At 32.7% G+C, this 23071-nt stretch overlaps 1 protein-coding gene across 1 annotated transcript in view; it reads right to left on the reverse strand.

Moving 5' to 3' along the window:
* LOC129966482 (ectonucleotide pyrophosphatase/phosphodiesterase family member 3-like) overlaps nt 1-23071 on the reverse strand; it is a 94586-nt gene that overhangs the window by 45126 nt on the left and 26389 nt on the right. Inside the window, exons 4-8 of the mRNA XM_056080910.1 lie at nt 20050-20224; nt 19082-19201; nt 10455-10564; nt 9429-9567; nt 6345-6429 (exon numbers count right to left, since the gene is read on the reverse strand). Of these exons, the coding sequence (XP_055936885.1) occupies nt 6345-6429; nt 9429-9567; nt 10455-10564; nt 19082-19201; nt 20050-20224 (629 nt within the window). The remainder of the gene's footprint in view (nt 1-6344; nt 6430-9428; nt 9568-10454; nt 10565-19081; nt 19202-20049; nt 20225-23071) is intronic.

A 23071-nucleotide genomic window follows, 5' to 3' on the forward strand; every position in this document is an offset into this window, starting at 1 on the left:
TTCAACATTTTATAAAAGAAAATGGTACGCTAAATTCGAAGTTGGTTTGGATGTACATTTCTAATGTTTTCATTTAAATTCGAGCACGAATGTTTCCTGCTTTATTCGTGCAGAAATAAAAAGTATGCTGAATTTCAAATGCGGTAATGAGTCGCATAATTTTCTTTTTGTGAAAGTTATTCGTTCGACCCAATCCCAACTTTCGTAACGCATATGCGAAGTACAAGAAAACAGCTTCCCCAATAAAGAAAAAAAAAAATCTTCTAGCAAGCAGGAAAGCAAAGGTAGATTTTTTGTTGTCTAGATTCAGTTTAGTAAATTGCTTGCAGTAAATATACAAACGCAATTAAGTAGTGCAGTACCTTGGGGATTTAATTTAGTTTAAACTTATAATAACTGGTTTCTGGAAACAACACCAGGGCTAGGGAAGAACACGATAATTCTAAACTTTGAATAGATAGAGGACACTTCCTCTCCAAGGTTCAGCACAACATTAGCTGGAGACAGTTCAATCAATGATAGATTTTTCAAGCAACGGGCACGACGTGGAAACAAATGTGTAACCCTTCTTTCTCCAAACAAAGACTCCACCATTAGGCCACTGCATGTTGGAACTTTCGATAAGTGAAGAATATCGAAAACTAAACACTTATTCCCAATGTTCTTCTTCAAGGAATTTTTTTAGAATTGTGGAAATGCAAAACTTCAAGAGAATGCAGCAATTCCAAACACCAGCTGAATGACCTTGACTAGTCTGGAAGGTAGATGGGAATGGAAGTTTCATTCCTCCGTCTTCGAGCTGGATGATCGTCCGAGGTTTTCACTCAGTTGTTCAAATCCTATTCAAACCTAAATGAACGTAAGGAAACTTTTGAACGAAAGAAGGTTTCACGTTCCAGAGACTATGGTTGAAAATATTTTCCATAAATGGCGTCACAACCATAATCATTTCAACAAGCAGTATTCCTAAAAGGTGTGTTTCCAGTGAAGTAGGTACCCGAAGTTAAAACTGGCAACTATTGATAAATTAATATTTCGATCAGCTCGAGATTCAGGAACAAAGAAAGCAACGCTAAGCTGGAAGGGAAGTAGATGAATATTCTGTAATATTGTTGCATGTCATTATAAATATATTATATTAGTTTAATAACTTTAAAAGGAATTTTAAATCTTTTATTTGTTGTATTTTTGTTAAAGGGAAACTTTGTGATCAATTTTTTACTGACTTTTAATATGCTGGGACTCCAAAATTCAATACAATTTTGTGCTCTTAATGATAATATAATATTTTATTATTTATAGAAATTGATTTATTAATTGAAAAAAAGCAAAACCGAAATAAATTATCAATGCGATTAAAATCCCAATTTATTTAGAAAATTTATGTTAACGCCTCGTCCCTTTCCAATTTTTTTTCTGTTCTAGATATTGAATAAAAAAATAATATATAGTACATTTACACTTTTTTAGAACGATTTCAATAAACAATTTGCAAAAAAAAAAAAAAAAAAAAAAAAAAACTAATGCTTTAAAATAAAAAAATTCCTGGCAACAGAAATATTGCTAGCTACTTTTAAAGTTATTATTCTTTCAAAATATCACATGTAAATAAGGCTATGGATCGAAAGATGTGTTTTTGCGCTTTCCGAAAAGAGATATTACTATTTTATGATTCGAAAACTATGTAAAATGCGCGAAATTCAGATTTTCAAATATACAAAATATTTAACATTATTAATCGGGGGAAAAAAAAACCCTCATCACTTCTTATACGGAGAAAAAATTCTAAATGCACATCCGAACCAGTGGGAGGGGTCTCCACAAACTTTCTTGCATTCTCTCTAGTAAAGGTGTTATCCAAAGAAAGCCTTGAATGGCATTAGCAATTAGCCTTACAATAGTTGGGAAACATAAACCTTTGGTATGAATTTAATATTTTTATTGAATCTGTCATGTGATCCTCGGCTATTAATCTCTGGTGGGTGGTTAACAGTGTCCGAAAAGAGTTACTGCGTCTCTGATGTATTTTTTCCAACCGATTAAAACTAAATTTGACACATGATTACAGTTGTAGTTAGAAAATCGCATACCAAATTTCATTTATTTCAGTGCGTTTTGGAAGTATCGCGCTTACAGGCTTTTGAAAGTTAAGACCAAAAGACGTCCATGTGAGATTCAGCTCAAAATTGGATAAGTGTTAAATCTGTGTACCCAATTTTAGCTCTCTTCGTTTTATAATTATCGAGTTAACTTATATTATAACTTATAGACGAACTTCCTCAGAACAGGTTTTACTCAGAAGTTGATAACATTTTGCAAATTTGGTTAAAAACCGCATACTAAATTTCGTCCGTATAGCTCAAAGTGTTTTGAGTTATCGTTGTCATAGACAGACAAACAGGAGGGCGGGCATATGTCAAGAATATGTTTTTCGAATTCAAAAAAGTCTAAAAAGTGGGAATCCGTTAAAATGTCGCTCGAATTTTTTGACGATTACAATATTTTTTCTATACTTCTTATACAAAAAAGTAAAAAAAAAAAAAAAAAAAATGTTTAAAATTTCTTAATGTGAACGAATAATGTTTAGTTGATAACGAAAGAAAAGCGCCAACGCAGAAATCAGTTGTAGTCTTTAAATACAACTGTAGTAGCAATCAGGGTATAAAAAAAACGCTCATGGCATAGAAATAGCTCTTATTACTTGTCATTATAAAAACTAAAAAAAACGAAGAAACATCAGCTTTGGTCAAGGCATGTTTCTCGAAGTAGAACAGATTGTAGAACTTGTATAAGAACTGTTTACAGGAGATAAATGGAAACATATTGTGAACTTTGATGCACAACTTGCAACAAAGACAAATCTACTTACTTTCGAAAACGGAGGGAAAAAAATATGCAGACTTGGTTTTGTAAATGCAACGAAAGTTTGAACAAGGGATTTACTGTTGTTGCAGGGGTCTTTCACAGGGACAAATTAAAAAATAAGAAGAGTGGTAAGAAATGTTAAAATGAACGCAATGCACTTTAAAGGGAAAGTCCGATATTTACAGAAGAAACTCTATTGCACTATCCTAGTGTCTTTCAAATAGAAAAACTTCATCAAGACAAAACTGCAAATCATACTGTATTCTTTGAAAATAAAATGAAGTCTAATAAAAACACCACCACAAGCTGGATATTCCAACCCGCCGGAAGGCACACGGAAAAATCTGAATGACCAGGCTGCCGTTACAACACTGGCTGGAACTGTGGTCATCACCGTCCTCGGCACAACCATCCCTAAGGAAGTACGTCCTGTCATCGATGACAGGAGCCAGACCTCTGCCTTTTTGTGTCTCCACAAGGGTTCAGATAAACAACCACCGTGCCGGAAGCATCTCATCCTCAATTACGAGGTACTACTACCCGGGAAGGGGCAGGCAGGTACTGCATACAGAGTGGTAAATTCATGGTACAAACTTGGAAGGTAAACAAGGATGCGTGTAATATTCCCATGGGAAACCCAAGTCGCAATCCATTTCTTTACTCTTAAATGCAGTCTTAAATGTCTCAAATTTAATGGAAACAATATATTTAATTTCTAACTTCTATATAGATACTTCTATAGAGATATTTTAAGGATATTTTCATTAGTGGCACAATTATTTAAAACAATCATTTACTGTAATGGGAATGTATGGGCGCATCGATTACTTTTTCTGGGGACATTGGAAGACTCTTGTTTATGAGACTCCAATTGAGTCAGCTGAGGATCACGTCGCTCAAATATCAGCAGCTGCTGCACGCGTTTGTAAAATATCTGGTAGTGCACCGCAATTGTTCCACTGGCATTGTCAAGCGTGAATCGCAGCTGGTGGATGCAATTTAGAATAGTTCTTGTAAACATTGCGCTTGTCAACGATGCTGTCATTAAACACTATGTCTTTCTTTTCGTTACTTTTTTGAGTCGAGCCCGTTCATTCCTGTACAGTAAATGATTGTTTTAAATAATTGTGTGCGTGTTAAAATATCCTCACTAGTGTTAGAAACAATACATTTGATTTCAGATGAACTGAAACACCGTGCATTTAAGATTAAAGAAATGGATTGCGACTTGGGTTTCCCATGGGAATATTAAGGCCTTATCACACGGGCAAATACCGTCTACACTTTCCCGTTTATATCCATAGGCAACGGTCAAGCAGGATTTTCGTCATCGTGGACCGGCTTGAAAGTGTAGACGATAGTGACGGAAAGAACGAACGCAAACGAAATTCAACCAATCGTGCATGGTTTAGGTAGTGACGCAGTTGCCAAGAATGGTGCGATTGACGCCAATATGAAACTAATTTGTAAATACATTTCCGAATCACTCCTTAAAAGACGGCAAAAAATGTTGTATGGCCGTGTGATAAAAAATGGGTTTTGATCGACTTTATTCATGAAAAGCCGGCTATTTGGAATCCACTGAATATTTATTATTAAGAAAAATATTAAACGAAGAAATTCGTACTATAATTATCGGAAGATGAAGAGAAATTGACACCCATAGATAGTCATCCAAACCAAGAAAATGTATTTTCAGAATTAAAAAAAATTATTAATGTTTATGTGAACTGTATTTGAGCAGATTAAATCTTTAATCTTTTTAAATAATGGTAGAATTTTTGAATTTCTAAAATATGTAATTAACATCTTCCATACAGTAAAAAAATTATTTAATTCCTGTGCTGTTGTGAAAGTTAATAAGGATCAATTCATTTTCTTACCGCTGAAATATTGTTCAGCACATTATATAGTACATTTGAGGGAATTGCAGAATATGAATGATTCTGTTATTGTTTAATGTTTTAATTAATAATAAGAGTGAAGTTTTTATTTTTAAATTTAATTGCATATCCAACTCACAAAAACGCTTTTTTAGCATATTTATGTGTTAAATTTGATTTTCACAATTTAATCTATAAAATACCAATACAGATACATTATGCAATTATTAGATTTTTTTTTGTACGTAAACCTGTCATTATTACTGATAAATGAGCAAAATTGATATAACAGCAATATATCAAGGATATAATGTACGGAATGTATGAACAGGAGTCCCACTAACGAAATGAGCAAACTACAGATATTCACCAAATAGAAAAAGCGAATAAAGAACGATAAATTAGCCATAAAGTACACCTGTGATTTAGGTTTATCATACAGCAAATCCCCACGTGACGTCACTACACACATTTTTCCGTGCGCGTTTATCCACGAAAGTGTAGACGGAATTTGGCAGCCTGATAAGGCCTTTACACGCATCCTTGTTCTTGTCCTCCCTTCCGAGTCTGTTCCATGAATATGAAATCACCTTGCATATCCTTTTTGCAACATAGTTCTCCTAAGTTTCCTGATGTTTCAAGTATGGACTTTTGTGATCTACTGAGAAAAGCTATTTCTAAGAGCAAACTCAACACAAGTGATAGACTCTGAACAGCATTGGAAGAATAATGGAAGTTTTAAGAAAAGCTCATTTGTCACAATACAGATTCATAGTCCACAAGAAAGTCTTTCAGATCAAGCATTAAAAAATAGTCTTTACTTTTTAAACATTAGTAAAACAGCCGCGAAATCATTCTACGAGTGTCTAAACTCTCCATGTAGAGTACTTTCTATAAGCATTTTTATATTTATATTTAATTTGCTATCTGATAATTTTTATTACTAATTTAAGGAATTGAAGTATTAAGTGCTGAAGAATGCTAACATTTATCTGTGCTTTTGACATCTATCTAAAAGTGCTAAAATGATCGCAAAATGATAATAGACGAAGATTGCTTTTCTTTAAGGAGGCATTCAAAATTTTTTATTTATCCATTTGTTTATTTCTCATAAAAATAAAAGCAATCTTAAAAAATTGTTCCAGAAACCTTTAGGACATTTATTGCTTATGCTTATTATTATTATTATTATTAGTGTTAACGTTGTTTATACCAGCAACTTTAACACTCATTGGATATGAGAAGATGAATCGATTTGTATTCACTTAATACAAAGCAAAGAATTTAGGGTACTTTTCAATTTCCGAGGGCCGTTGGCGGCAGTTAAATTATTTTCGCCAAATCACCCCCCCCCCCCCCACACACACACACACAAAAAAAAAAAATATCGCAAAAAAATTGCCAACAATTTGACTATTTTATTACGGCTCCCGGAAACGGAAAAATGAACGATGAAATGCGCTCGATTTAGCCATCGAAGTCGAATATAACTATCTTATAAATAAATGGGACGTAGGGTACAAACGCTTAAAGCTCAGTATAAAATAAAAGGAGGCTCTGAGCTGCCCCATCATTAGTTTTTTGAAGTGCTCGTACCGTGATCGGACATGATGAAAACGTTAATGCAGTCGGTGAGGTTTCTCATCTGCAGGCCCGCGAACAATCTCTCGATCGCCCTGTCCTTTTACCAGAGCTTCATCCACCTGCAAGACAAGAGAAAAAAGGAATTCGGACTTTTGCCTTTTTTGATATTTTATTCACATTGTTTTTAATATTTACTTTCCTCATTTTCCAAAAAATAGTATAATTAAATGAACTGCTAAATAAATATATATTTTTTAATTCACCATTTTGTTACGGAAAGCGTATTTAAATCCCAAACTATACCAGAAGAGATCCGAAAGCTAATCTTTTCACACCAAAACTAATCTTTACACATTCTGTGCCACAGGTTGTAAAGGGCATTTTGTTAATGAAGGGACCAACTCCGCAAGCCATAAAAATTATGTGCTGGCTTCCGACTTCAAAGACCAAAGGAAGGTGGGTTGTCGGATTATAGTCTCGATGCTGCTTTGAATTAAAGTGGATTCAAAGAGAGAGAAAAATCGACGTCTTTCCTTTACGGTCATCGAATACCAATCGGCGCAATTTCATTAAAACACGGCGCATGTGAAAACATCGTTGCTGCGATGCATCTCAATAGAATTCCGGAATATGTGAGACGGTTACTCCACTCCCCCAGTCACTGATTTGAAATGATCTCGATCCAATTCTTCTTATACAGCAACACAAGGAGTGCTCTAAGTATGTCGCCAAATAAAGACTTTGGCAGCTATCGAACTCTATGACATGGCGTCAGACTCCACGAACTCTAATTTTATCAAGGATTCTGTAACGCTGCTTTCTTTAAGAGAAACAAATAAATAAGATAGAGGTAGAATACTCCTGAAAACAGTGCGATCTTTGCGTATTCTAATCTGATTATCCTTTTACACACCAATAAAAAATATCTGATGATAAATAGCTAATTGAGTAGGATTTAGTTTTCCCACTAAAATGCCCGGCTGCTTTGAAAAAAAAAATATGAAAAGAATTCTATAGCAACGCATGTAGGTGAATTTGATCAATAATATTTTCTATGGATAAAGAAATCTTCGTTTTTTTTTGTTTTTTTTTAGGCAGAGTGTTTTTATTTTGATCTTTTAAGTCCATTCTTTTTTGATGTAATCATCGAATTGAAGAAATGTAATACATGATAAAAAATTTGCAACGTTTTTTATAATTATAAGAGGAATTTCCCCCAAATATTTTTTTTACATAAATCAAAAGACATTTCATTAATAAAGCTGCTAGTAGCTGCATTATATGCATGTTATTGTTCTTTCAAAACTCAGATGCAAAATTTATTTAAATCCTTATTCAAATAGTTTAGTGCTCATTTCAAAATTTTTTACTTTTTGAATTTTTAACAGGAATTTGAGAATTTTTTGAATTTGAATTTGGGGGACTTTATTTAATATTTGTATCAGGAAAAATGTTTTGTTTTTAAAATAATGAAATTATACTGTTTTTTTACTGTATTGAAGTAAGCAAACTCACTTACTGAATAAAAAAAGTCATCTTCACTGCTCATATTAGACTCGGATGAGTTCTACGAAATTTCAAATTGGAGAAGGATAGTCAAATGTGACAAAAGCATTCTTCTAAAGGCACAAAGAGAATAGATAGCGCTTATATCGATGGGTCTTTCATCTTTTCCCTCAAAACCAGATGCAGTTGATTTTTAGTTTGAAATAAAAGTGGATGTATTACCATTATTGAAATATAGTTTAAATGTATTGCATTATATATTTTGCTTTGAATTAAATATTGAAATAAATAAAAGCAATTAGCCACTTCAAGTGATGACGTGAAGACACTGAAAAAGTTAAAAACATTTAAATGCACTGTTATAAAACTCATCTGGTGGCTGAGGGGTGAACGGAATACATTATCCAACAACCTGCATAATGTATTCTTATTTTTAGAATATTCCAGAAAATCCGAAGTCCAGGTAGCAGAAACACAGCTAAAATGTACGCAAAGAGAAGCCTTTGTAGAAATAAACAACACAAGTACACCGTAACTCACTAATTACAATAAAATAATAGATCTACTAATGGCGCTTGGTTTCAGCAATTTACCAAATTGTATAACGATCAACACTCCAAATAGCGAATAACTCATTTTTTTCACGTTTATAGGGATTTAAGACAAGAAGTGACGTGGAATTCTCTAGAAGATTCTTCAGATTTTGATTCCTAAGACCTGGCTAAGGTATGATTTATTTTTACATATTCCAGAACTTCCATTTTATTGCCAAAGACACCAGATTTGATAGCAAATCACTAAAATGTCACCCGTCTCGGAAGCAATGAGCTTAGCATCCATGAAGAATCTATGTAAAATTTCTGCATACGACCTAATCCAAGAAACAGCGGAAACTATAATACTATTTTTTCCCACAAATATTTAGAAACGGTATGTATGGGAAATAAGGCTTCCTGAAATCTGTTACTCGTTCTGGTGAACTTGCCTTTTAATTAAGATTTCCCCATGAAAAATGTGCAGTAATGTTTCGTCTTTTTTTTTTCTATTTTTCACGAAAACTGAAGGTGTGGAAGACAGTAAACTCTCAACAACATATCTAAATATCATAAGTTTTCTGTGAAATAGAAATTGAAAGAGTAGTCGAGAACGTGGCACATTGGTTATTCTTATAACTTTAAAGATATAGATTAATGGAAAAAATATAAACTTCACTATTTTCGTTTGCTTAGCGAGGAAGCTTCAGAGAAAAATAAAATATTATAGGCGAAGCCATCACCTTTAACACACGTGGACCAAACTGCATCTTTGAAAAGCGAATAATTTTCTATTCTGGGAATGCGGAAAGCTCATTGTCTGTGCTGAAGAAAAAATTCCTTCCACTTACCAACCAACTCACATAGAGTGGATTAGCATCTTAAGAAATCAGAGATTTCTTCGATTGTTTAAGCATTGTTTGTTTGTTTTCAAACATTTATATTTTTATCACTAAGTCATTGAAATGGAAAACGACCCAGTGTTCGCTTCCCCTTTAATTTTTACGAACTGAATTGAAAAATTAATTTTGAAATGAAGGAGGCCATAAGGACTTGCCTCTTTCGAGTAGACTCCGTGACTATGCGCCGAGCTGTCCGGCTCGTTGAAATACAAAGTGATGACAGAAGGACGGTCAGAAGGAGGGTAGTCTAACCATCGGTGCACCTGATCCACGCGCTCTTCAAAGGGAACCGATCTGCAGAGGAAGGAAATCATAGAAATATTCGTACAAAAAGTCATCTTTTAAAAAGAAAGCACTTAATATGCATTCATTGTGAAAAGAATCTATTGGTTCGGTTTGGACGATACAACACAAAGACGATTCAGAAAGGAGCTCATGAATTTGAAAAATGATCGAATGATGAAGACGACATCTGAGTCGGCTCATTATTCAAGACTTCACATCACGATGCTTTTATAAAAGTCTATTTTCTCACAATGTATTCTTACGCAAAGGAAGTAACAAAGCAGAATTACATTTTTGACTCATATTTTCGTGATATGATTATTCGAAGCTATTCAATGGGAATATCAGTAATTCGAAATAAAAATTTAATGGGAAGACATACTTTTTGATAAAAATGACGATTTAATTGCATTTTAGCGATTAAAAAAAATGATGTTAATGCCGACGGAATTCTATTTCTGCTTTTAGCCCAGATTAGACTTATCGAAAAATGGCTTATGTTGCTATTCATAATCTACCAGCAGCAAAGATTAGGGAGACTACAGAAATATATATTTTAAAATTATTAAAAAGAGATAAACATGATGAGATCTCGAAAATCAAATAGTATCTAGAAATGTTTTATTAATGATGCACCGACCTCTCGCTTGCCAGAGACACGTATCTAGATATGCAATGCTCCTAAATGTGATGCGGTTCATAGCTCATTAAAATTATTATTGTAACCATTAGAATTTAATTGAATCGTATTTCATTGCCGTCAATAAAAGCGCAAAAGATGATTTCTGACTATTCTGAATCTAATAATGCCTGATAATGGATCTGCCGGATGCATTTCAACGTTCAGATTGTGTCTCATTTCGGTGAGCTCTAATGTGTGGCGTCTAGTCACTTACGAGGAGTAGTTCTTGTAGTAGGTGGGCCGAGTGCCGTTGATCTTCACGTCCGAACCCGGCCAGAAGTAGGTGGCAGCCTTCTTTCCCTGCTTCACGGCGCTCACCCAAATCTGCAGGAAAAAGAAACGACTCGTGAGACAGAAAGTTCATCGACCTCACCAGAATTATATGCAAACAATCTTAATGTAGCAATGACATTTAAGTTGAAATATTTTTCACTCTATGTCGACAAATTGTTTTATTTCAAAAGAAATTTAATAGATAATAATGCATTCAAATTGAGAACTTTCAAAGGAACGCAATAGCAAGGCTTAGTTCGAAACGTCCCTTGAAACGTTTTGGTATCAAATTCTTTCAATTTTCTTGTCAGATTTTTTTTTATCTTCCGTCTATAACGCTTAAGTCGATTTTTGAATATTGTAGATCACTTTTGCAGAGATAGCTACGTTCTCAGAAAAGATATCCAAATTTAAGAATAAACTACGATCTTCAGTTGAATAGGATCATTTTGAAGATATATTGAGAAAGAATGCAAGTGGTGTTAAATAATTTCCTTTCTTGTCTTGTCTCATTGTAACACTCGTAGGGACAACTAGACAAGCTCTTTGTAAACTTTTAGGTTGATTAAAAAGCATCAATAATTTATAACCAGCGGGAATGGCCTTCCAAACGTGTTTTCAAATACGCTTTAATGAAGGTGTCATTCCAAAGAACACCTTGCATGGCATTGGCGTATATTAGTTACGAAATATTAACCATTGGCTTGAATTTAACATTTTTATTGAATCTATTGGGTCATCCTTTTCCAACTTTTGGGTGATTTATCCTTTCTGTGCTTCTGAAAGTACAGATTAACCCACGGTCAATACTTTGATGTATTCAGCTCAAAATTTAATAGGGTCTACAATATAGAGTGCTATATCTTTGTTCAGAATTGTATCCATCCAGCTCTCTTCGTTTTGTACTTATCGTGTTAACTTATATTCGGACAATGGGACAGACCCTCTCCATGAATTTGGCTCGAAATTTGATAGAAATCTATAAATTCGGTGCAAAGGCAGTATACAAAATTTTTTCCATCCAGCTCAAATCATTTTCGAGTTATCTTAGACGGATAGAGAGAAATAATGTCAGAAATGTGTTTATGAACTCAGGGTGGCCAAAAAAGTGGAGATTGACTAATTTCTTTATCGATTACAATATTTTCTCTCTACTTTGTATACGAGAAAATAAAAACGAGAAGGTTAACGATGCGATGTTCCCTCAAAAGGAAAATAGAAATGTCACCATTACCCTGAGGGAAATGTTTTCTGAGTGAAGTTGAACCTATCCCTCGGGGAAATATGATCCGACTGGTGGGCATGTGATAATTATTCTTTCTATTTATAAAAAAAATAATGAAAAAAACAGATCTTTGATATCATCTGTAATGTGAAATCGAGACAAAGCATCTTACATCTTGTCACACCTTCAATATCTCCAGAAATTTCCAGATTGTTCAAAAAATTCCGATTTGACATGCTTAAGAGACGCACCATGAAACTGTGATCTCTGGCCCATTCACAATTGTTCTTACTGTCACTTTCAATGCACATGCTATTGAATTTTCGGGGATTTATTTCGCTTCCTTTCAGTCCTTTTTAATGTGATGAAGAAATTGATTTGCGGTTCCATTATATACAAATAATACACCGAAATTATTTGGGAAGCTTGAATATGACCACAAATATGAAAGGAATGAATTTAAAATTTCCTCCCAACTCTAGAGCTTGCGTATTGGATCAATTAATTCTCAGCTTTATATTTTAGATAAATGTGGGAAAAGAGTAGGAATTTAGGATTCGAAATCGAATTCATTTGTTTTAATAATTTTAAAAGCATGATAATAAAGAAGAGATAAAGGTGTAACACACTTAAAAACTAATTCTAATAACCCCTTTCTAATCATGAAGTCGTATCAAACCGAAGCCATTTGATGTTAAGTTAACTCTTGTTATACGGATTTATTTAATTTCCTAGTTAGATAGCAAGTTATATTCGGAATATTTATTATTATTTTAATTTATATTATAATATGGGGCTATTCGAGATATTGAAGTATTTTTAAAAGATTTTTGCATTTTAAATTACTGTCACTTAATTTCAGATTTAAAATTAAAAATTCAGCGACTCGATGAGAAAATCAGACTCATCATCAAACTCTACACCCACTTCAAGAAGTCTGCGGTTTTCCAGGGTTCTTCTTCTTTCTCTTTTTTTACACAGAGACAATAATATAAATTAAAAGAAGAAATAAATTATAGAAACGTTGACGAATCTACATTTTTCAGACCTCTCTGAATTTGGAAAATAAATATTTGAAATTATATCTGCTCCTCCGTCTGTATTTGAACATGATTACACCGCTTTGAGATAAAAGGATGAATTCTGGTATGCGTGCTTAAGACCAGATTTGTACGTTTTTATCAAATTTTGAAGGAAATCATTCGCAGGAAGTCTGTCTGTCAGGGTATTCGAATACAAGTTAGCGTGATAACCACATTAGGAAAAGATCAGGGAGTCCAAAATTTAGTACATACATTGCAGATCCTATCAAATTTAGAATCAAATCCATCAAGAGATTGACCGTCTGCATATTCAGGCATGCAAATGCGATAATTAAAAAAAAAAAAACGCAGCGATTAAAAATTTGGTATGTAATTTTGTAACTAAAATTATATTCTATACCAAAATTTTGGTTTCACTCAGTAGGGGAAAAAAAAAAAGCTCAAAATATTCGGTATTCTATATTTGCGTATAACCACATCATAGCGATTAATCACATAAGATCTCACATAATAAGGCTCTTTTGTAGACATTTTCTACCAATGCCATGCATTTAATAATATACAAGTACCTAGTTTCTTTATAACAATATAAAGCACACAATTCTCGTATGCAAAAAAAAAAAAAAAAAAAAAATCTGAGCACTTATGGCATACTCAGCCTAACCTAAGATCCACAATTTTATGCGGAAGTATAACACCTTTATGTCTCCGCAAGGGTATGCAAGAAACTTTTGGGAAGACCATCCAGCTGATTTAACTTTTTTTTATTTCTCTTTACACTGCTCATGAACTTTCTATAAGTCTTCAAGTTCTTATTTTAAACTATTAGTTTATATTGCATGCTACATTATATTTTATTTCTTCCGCATAATATCCAGATAAACTTACACATTTTTATCAATATTCATGGACAGAAAAAAATCTTATGAGAACTTACGATTAAATTTAGGGGGAAAAAACACGTCAATAGAATGAAGGAAGCAAAGACAGTCAAGAGTCTCAAACACACGAGAAGACGCTTAAAATTGGACGCCTTGTGGCCTAAAATTTCAAGTGCCTCTTTGAAATTATAAATCTCTCATATCTGCCAGGCCCTTGAACTCGGTTGCAAAGCCGGAAATGTTGGAATGACTTGAAAGTATTTGTTTCCTACTGTGACCCTTTCCTCACTTTCTTCTATAGAGAAAGCATTGCAGTTGAAAAATTCGAACTCATCTCCATGGTTCAGTCCTCCCTGAGTGCGAACAACACATTTTTGTCATTCTGTCATGTCTGTCTGTGAACACCTTCATTCAAATACACTTTGAGTGAAACCAGTGAAATCTAGTATATGCATAGGGGTGCCCTTACAGGACATTAAAATTCACTATAAATATTCACTAAAATCATATAAAATATCAATAAACACCTCATATTTGGGATACAAACCCTAAAAAAACAGAAAATCTTTATAAGATTTAAATGAATATTTGTAGTGAATTTTAGTGTCCTATAAGGGCACCCATACGCTTCTCACTTCAGATCAAATTTTGAACGAATTCCATTCAGAGGAAGTCTATGTGTCTTGATATTCAAAAACGAATTAACTCGATGACTACAAAACATAATATGCTAATAAATATATCAAGTTTGATGTAAAGATTTCGCATCCGAAACGTAGATTATAATTATACACATATTCTAAACGCTTGAACCCAATCTGACAAAAAAGCTCATCGTTTGTCTATCTGTATTTTTGCATGCATGTTCATGCCGTAACTCATAAATGACTGGAATTCCTGATGTGATTTCAACGTAATTCCATATCGAATTCAGGTTTCAATTGGCTGAAAGAAGGTGTAAAAATACATATTCACCGTGACGATTTATATTTTGTAACTATTGCTTCTCCAATATCATGCAATTCACGGCCTTAGCAAAGGTCTGCAATTTTATGGGGTGGGGATAAGACTTTTATTTCAAAGTATGTTAGAAGTTTCGTAGAGACAACTCCCTCTGGTTAATAAACCTGCTTCCAAAATTTAAAGGCATCTTATTTTCATATAAATAAAAAGAAGCATTAAAGTAAATAGAAATTTTATATCTCATCACTAAATGAGGAAAAATTGACACATTTGACCTTCATTTCTATTCTGGGTCTTAAAATGGATGTCATAAACAGATGCTTGAGATGTATGAAAGTATTTTTAAGAAATAGCACTACGAGGTTACAGTTAGAAAAAAAAAATTTTATAAAGGCATATCATTCATTAAATGTTCTAACAAGAGGCTCTTGCTGCTTCACAGTAAGTAGCAAAATATGTTATTATCCTCAGACAAGAAATTTGTCTAACTACAATCAACTCTTATTAAAATAGGTTTAATGGGAGGCAATGGCACTAATATCTTGAGCTAGATAAGAGCAATGGGTCAAGTAAAATTGTCATCAAACGAATCAAAATGCAGGGAAAAATATAACAGCCTTTTATTGGTAACAGTAATTTTATTGGTTAAATATTGGCTATATATTTGTTAAGTTATCTTAATAAGGCCTCTAAATTTGCACTCGAATGTGTTACCAGATAAAGGTAAAAAAAATGTACGTGTTCTTTGATATAAATAAAAAGCCATCATTAATTTGAGAGTAAAACATTCAGTCAAAGAGATGCTCCTATCAAAAAGACCTGTAAAATGAGCTGTCGAGCTTCATGATAGTTAAATTAGGACAGGTTTAATTTTTGAAAAGAGGAAATTGAGAAATATATTTTACATTTTTAAAAAAGAGAGAAATGTTTTAAATTCATTTACTAATGGATAGAAAAGTAATTTTCGATGAAGTCAAACTTTTGAAAACCTATTATAAATATCTATTTGGAATTTTTATCTTTTATATGTACTTAAACATAATTTCAAAAATTTTGCTAACATTTTTTAAATGAATTTTTTTTTCCAAATTTCCATTTTTAAAAATTCACAATGTAGGTTAACACTATCAGAATGTTAGACAGCTCAGTTATAGATTTGTCTAATACCTAAAACTTTTTAACTAAAATGTTTTTACTCAGATTAATAGTTTTTTATTTAAATTCGTAAAATCAGAGTTTGAACTTCCATCTATTTTCATTCTTTATCAGGTATAGGGATTGCAATACCGGGATACCGAATACCGGTATTTTGAGCCATTTGTACAATTTTGTAATACTGGTATTCACAAGTTTAAATACCGTTTTTTCGGTATTTACTAGAAATTTGTAACATTGTCTCCACTATATGATCAGGGATCGCCAACATAGCAAAATAGTATACGTTTTTGTTTTTATGTCTCCCTAACGGGCGAAATGAATTAGCTAATGAATGACTTAATTAATTGCTTAAATCTAAATTAGCAAAACATGGATTATGCCTAAAAGAAAATATTGTATCCAGAACGACTGATACCTCAACAGTTATGAAAAAAGTTGGAAAGTTGATTAGTGCAAATCAGCAATTGTGCTATGCTCATGGAATTCAATTAGGAGTAATAAATGTATTATACCAAAAAAATAAAGAACAGAAGAATCCAAATACTATGGATATAGAAACTTCGGATTCCTACTTTGAAGAGAGCAAGAGTGAGAGTGATATTAACAATGAAGATAAAAACAATATAATTGTTGAAGAAGATATTACTATTGAGGATGAAATATTAACCCATCAAGAATTGCTTCCTATAATTTATAAAGTTCGAAAATCTGTTAAGATATTTAAATGTTTCCCTATAAAAAAATGTCAAATTACTAAAATATATACTAACTGAAAAAAACACACAGAATATGTGTCAATATTAGATTCTAAAACACGTTGGAACAGTTTACTGCTAATGATGGAACGATTTTTCAGAAATTCAATCCAAAAAAGCAATAATCGACTTAAACCTGTAAATTAATTTTTCAGATAGTGAATTCGACTTAATATCCAGAACTGCATCAGCTCTACTTCCAATAATACTGACTATTGAGACATTATGTCGGAGAGATTCCAATTTATTAATAGCTAATGCAACAATAAATTTCATGTTGCAGTCACTGAAAAAACAGCACATATCACTATCTGAAGAATTATATATTACATTGAAAAATCGCACAGAAGAAAGGCATACCGAAACAGAAAATGTCTTATGGTATTTACATAATTATAATGATTTTAAAAATGAAAATGAAAAAGAAGAAATGAAAATAACCAATTCAAATCTGATTAAATGTAGAGTGAATTTTCTTAAAATGTTTTACCCACAAACCTGTCCACATTCAGAAGAATTCGGTAGAGTTATCGAAGATTATGATGATACTAATGTCGATAGTGAAAAGGAATTGTTTCTTGAACAAAAATTAGAATTAGAGATAAATAAAAAAATTTCAACGAACCAAAATACAATACAGAAATCAGTTATATCCAAAACCATCCGACGAGAAATCGATTTATTTGAAGACGAGGGATTTAGAAGTAAATACTTGGAAAAAGTATTTCGCGCATTGCTAACAGTACCACCAAATAGCGTAGATGCCGAAAGAGCGCTTTCGGCAGCTGGTCATTTTTGCACAAAATTACTTTTCAGGCTTAATGACAGTACAATGGATGCATTATGTTTTTTAAGATCACATTTCAAAAATTTGTAATAGTACCACAGACTGAATAGTGATATTTACACTTTTTTTGTGATTTAAATAAATAAGATGTTCCTTTACTTTTTTGTGATTCTTTATATACTGTTATAATTTATAAGTTACAAATTATTTTTTGTGATATTTACACTCCTTAATAAAACTGGCAAATAAAACAAAGAACACACCTGTGTTTTCTTTCTTTTTCTAAAATTTCTAATACCAGTATTAAATCCGGTATCCCGGTATTAACATCTAAAAAATACCGAATACCGGTATTGAAATTTGAGTCCGATATTACAATCCCTAATCAGGTAATATATCCGAGTGTAAAAATAAAGGCTTATTTTAAATAGATAATTCAGCACCTTAAATAAGTAATATTTCTGTTAGTATTTTTTTTTCATGCCAGAGTGCAATTCGAATATATTAAATAGCTAAAGTTGCATATTCTTCTATGATATGTGTTGAAAGCAATGAAGAAATGATACGGAGCATTTAATGCCAAATATGGGTTTATGCTTTATGTGAAAGGGGAATTTGCAAAACAAAATGTGATTTTATTGTGCATAAACAAACTGATGATCCAATTTCAGAGAGGATTAGTTTCATTCACAGAACAGATGACAGTTTTACTAAAAGTGCAACAGAGATTTAAGTACTCTAAAAAGGTTAATTTTGCATTGGATCGTTATTCAAAATGTGTTTCAACTAATCTTCAATTCGAACTGAAATAACTTCAGAATCGCTGCAGATGATTTTGAATTTTTTTCATTGTAAAGGACGCGAAAAAATATTTTAATGGATCATGTTTTGTAGGTGAGGACCTTCAGAATGTCGCAATGTACTCTTTTGAAATTGTCTTGCGCATAACCAAACCTTGCTTATCATACATACCTCATTGTTCACATTAGTGCTAAAGAATGTTTTTTTCTGTGTTAGAGACTGCATCCGCATAAATAGCATTGCATTTTCACCATGTCAGTATCAGTTTTAACCTTTTGCCCCCGAAAGGCCACTCTCACTCACCACGTGATTTAATGCCGCAACTCGAGACTCTCGCTCACCACTTTATTTGGTGCGCTAACTATCGTTTCTTTTAAAGAACACAGCATAGATTTGAAGTATCGCGTGTAGATTTAAAGATTAATAAGATGTTGAAATGCAAAAGTTTGATACGCTAAATTTTGTGTGTAATCATTTTAAGTTAGAGGTGAAAAATTCACTAAAAGCGCTACAAAACGTCTCGAGTTGCTGTTCTCGTAAAAACGACCTCGGAGTCAAAGGGTTAATAATGAAATTGTCATCTTCAGTTGAAAAGGACGATTTGGAAGAAATGTTGAAAAATGTCGGAAATTTATTTTTATTTCACTCTCCTCGTACGCATGGCGTCTCTTGTGATTTCAAGAAACAATTTCAGTCCAATGTTGTAGATTGATTAAAATTCAGCTTGTAAATAAGTCACCATATTTGTGTGTATTTTAATAATGAATCAATAGAGCGAATCAGTTCAGCCACTTCTTATAAATGTAACAGAAAATCTAATAAGTTCTTTTGAAATCTACACCAATAAGAAAAATCTGTTTGGGTCCTTTTATTTTTAATTTTTATCTGAATACACACTATATAATCTATCCGGGGAATTAATATCTATCCGTGGAATATTTTGAAATGAACTCACCGGTTCGGCTTCCCACCAAAACGGTTCAAGAATTGAAGACTTTCCCAGTTTGAAGATCTTTCTTGTCTCCGTGTCATTCATGAAATTATCCACGATGCCGTGCCAGGCCGGATACAAACCCTAAAACATTTTCATCTTAGTTTCAGGATATCATTATTCGTTTGAGAAATTTGTTTTGTTTTGTTTTCATTTTCTACCGAAATTTCTATTTATCCGCGCGCTTGCATCGGAACTTTAAGCAGAATATGCCACTGAAAGTTTTTTTTAACTAGCATGACATCTTCACTTAATAAGCTCGGTTTTAATAAAAATGATTACGAAGAGTTTAAATTACTCTTTTTAGTCAAATACAAAATTAACATTGAAGATAAATCCTAATTTTACAAAACGATGGATATTTTTCTCTTAATTATAATTTCCAGATTTCTCTTCCCAAAATTTTAAATAAATTGAACAAGAATATTCTTAAATTACCTCCTAAATAGTGTAGTTGACAAAACATACTATAAAAAGGATTTTAATTTTAAATTCAAAGCTGTCATTGTCAAAATCTTGCAACAGTTTAATTGATAAAACCTTATATATATAAAAAAAAAACCAATTGAGGGCAATTTATTTTACAGTTTGTACAAAACATTAAGCTACGGGTAAAAAAAATAGCAAAATGCAGATAACAGAAAATGTGAAATTTATGCTAATATTTTAAAAATTATCTCGTTAATAGAGTTATGAAGCAACTGTTATTTATCTCTGATAAGAATAATACAAAAAAAAGTTACTTAGTCTTTTTTTTTTTTTTTTTTTTTTTTTTTTTCAAATTGTACTTGAAAATTTGTTACCTTTAACATATAAAGAATTATCATCGAACAAGTTTTGAAAGTGTACTTTTGGCAAACGTTTAAAGTCATACATTTCTTCCATAAAACCTGTAATTAAAAAAAAAAAAAAAAAAAAATCCTCCTACGTACCGTCACTTGACTAAAGTGATTTGGAAATGTCTTTGTCGGAAAGACGGGTTGCATGTAAGGTGTTCGAACTCCGCACAAGGATAGTTTCTCGATGGTGGGTGTCAAACCTCGATCCAGATAATCTGCTCGGAAGCCATCGACGGACACCAACAGCAAGGGAGGAATGCCCTCGAAGCTGTAGAAGTAACGAATATAATTAAAAAGAAGATTTGGAGTGAAGCGTTTATTGGTGTACTAAAAAGAAGAATTTATTTTTATTTAAATTATTTTTGATTCTTTAGTCTCCTATTTATAATTTTTAAGGAATTGTGTCTTCTATTTTTGTTGCAATTCCCTTTCAAATCGATAGAACCATGTAGAATCAAAATTTAATTGAATGGATGAATGGATGATAGCGGAAAATATTAAAATCAGAGAACTGAAAATTTCAAAATAGAGAATTTTTATCGAGAACATCAAAAAGCGAGTGAATGAATCAATCACAAAATTCCATCTTTATAAGCATAAAACAAATGCGTGAAAATTGCCGCCGCTCTGGGAGACATTTATTAAAAAGAATAACTAAAATATTTTTTGAAAGAAAATATTTTTTCCGATTCATATCTTAAATATAATTATTTTTTATTATACAACGAATATGCGGTAAGATGTAATGATAATAAGTGAGAACTAATGCCCTGGCACTTTAAAATATCACAAAGCCAAAGGAAAGAAAGTAATCCTGACGCTAAAATGCCGTCTAATCCAAGTTCTAATAGGGTCTTCGCTTATTTCTGCGGTTTTCGCTTTTTGCTTCCCTTGAATGGTACCTGAATAGGAAAATCTCTCAAATATTCTCTATCCATTAACATAAAATGAGATGTCCATACACATCCTAGTGATCCGTTATTACAAAGTCGGAAGCACGAACACATGTGAACCGACGACAACAAAGAAGAAAAGATAACGGAAAGCGTAATGAATTTTTATCCCTGTCAAGTCTGCAACCTTCGAATTTTCAATCAAACATCGGAATACGATTTCTCCTGTAGACCCGAAATGTCTTCCTTCTGGGTTCGGGAATGCGGACAAATGCGATGAAGATTCATTTGCATGCCAGAGACTTCATTCTTATCTATTGCATCATGAGTGGTGCCTCATGCATCGCCATAAAAATCGATAGCTGGATTAAGCAGCGATTTTCTGCCACCGTGACTTTTTAGAAGGACCGTGCTCATCGCTCTTTTTTGCAACAATCATTCGTCCTTTTTTCTCACACCTCGATTCATTCCAATTCCAATTTTTGAAATGACGATAAGGTGTGAACATTCGTCATTGGAAATAGTATCAGTTTCCTCTACTCAGGCAAATAAAACGAATGAAGTTATTTTATGCGAATCCTCTCAATTCATTTTTAAATTTTTTTTATTTATTAGTTACTGTTACTGGTAAATTATCGAAAAATGTGTACAAAAATAAAAGAAACATTTTAAGTACCAAGTTTAAATAGGGAAATCCCTGTCACATGATTTTTCAATCCTATTTCATTGTTTGTCGTGAGGCTTTAAAACTTTTGAGTACCAAGAAAGAAATCCAATTCCCCGGAGGAAAATGACAACTTATTGTTCGGTGGTAACTATTCATCCTGCCGAACGGATCCTGATATCAGAATCGACTTATTTCCCAATATCACAGTTTCTGCACAATTCAATGATTTTACTTTTCCATACCAGCAAGAAGAGAATTAACTTCACCTTATTTTTCTATGTAAGGACATGGTTTATTCATCGAAACAAAAATCCGTTCACACAAGAGAAAAGAGAGATTTTTACCCTAAACGCTTTTACTGAGAGATTCTCGTATGGATTTCTTTGACATGTGTTTATTCAGGGCACGGATGTTTTTGAAAGGACTGCCGTAGAAGTTTTATACCTTTGCTTGCAAAGGTGCCTCAGTAAGCTCAAGAATCCCCGAGAACTGTGTAAACATCAGCTTTTTAAACTTCACATGTTCTAAACTTTTATTCAATTTTCCATGCGTTAGAAATAATTAAATAAAAGAGTGTGGGTGTGGATCAGGAAATAAGAGAAACTTTAGAATAAAGTAGTATGGGCTCATTTAAGCTTTTAAGGAAAAATTGAAAATCAATGAAGATATAAATTATAAAAGTAGAGATTATAGGTACATACAAACATAATTTTGCAGATGCACGGCCGAAAAGAAGAAACTTTTGGAATTACCTTCCATTCATTTTACACGGGAGCATATTATGCCCAGAAAAGAGGCGATGATAAAAAAGAAAGACGTATGTTTGCATTGCGATATAAGAACAGAAATTTTTCCCTTCAGTGATTTTATTACGAGATTCGGAGTCAGCAATTTTGTTAAGCACGTGTTAAATATAATTACATAAAAATTGGGAAATTAATGTGTTATATATTACAGAAAAAAAGAGATGACCCCAAAATGAGGAATAACCAGTAGCGCAGGTGGTATCTTCTGCAGCTTTGTAGTATCCTGCATGTAGCTTTGCAGAATATTTTGAAGCTGTATAAATGGATAGCCAAATGAGAATTGCATGTTCCAAGACGAACTCTCAGAAATAGAATAAAACAAGGTTTTTAACATCTGGAGTATAATATAATATAATCTTTCATCAAATGTTCTGTCAAAAATAGCTAAAATATTCTAAATAAAACTTTGTTTTCCCAATATTCAAACATTACTCAAAATTGGATTAAGACTCAGGATGGCAATTTCGGAAATAAAAGATCTGACCGGCTAACAAATAGATCGTTGAGTTAGGGGATTATTATTGAATTGTAAAATTCCATATGTTTCTTGAATAAATTCTTAACTAAAATATTTGAAGAATGAAAAATTTGCCATCATACTTTTGACACCTTGCCTAAAATGCTAGCAATTTCTAGTCAGTGGTCCAGAAACATAGAATTCTGTTCATAATGACATGGGTCGTTTCAGAAATGTATCAAGGGATTCAAATTCGCTGCATCGAACATCTGCACATGCGATCAGGAAAGTT

This window comes from Argiope bruennichi, chromosome 4, assembly GCF_947563725.1.
Source record: "Argiope bruennichi chromosome 4, qqArgBrue1.1, whole genome shotgun sequence".
Lineage (NCBI taxonomy): Eukaryota > Metazoa > Arthropoda > Arachnida > Araneae > Araneidae > Argiope > Argiope bruennichi.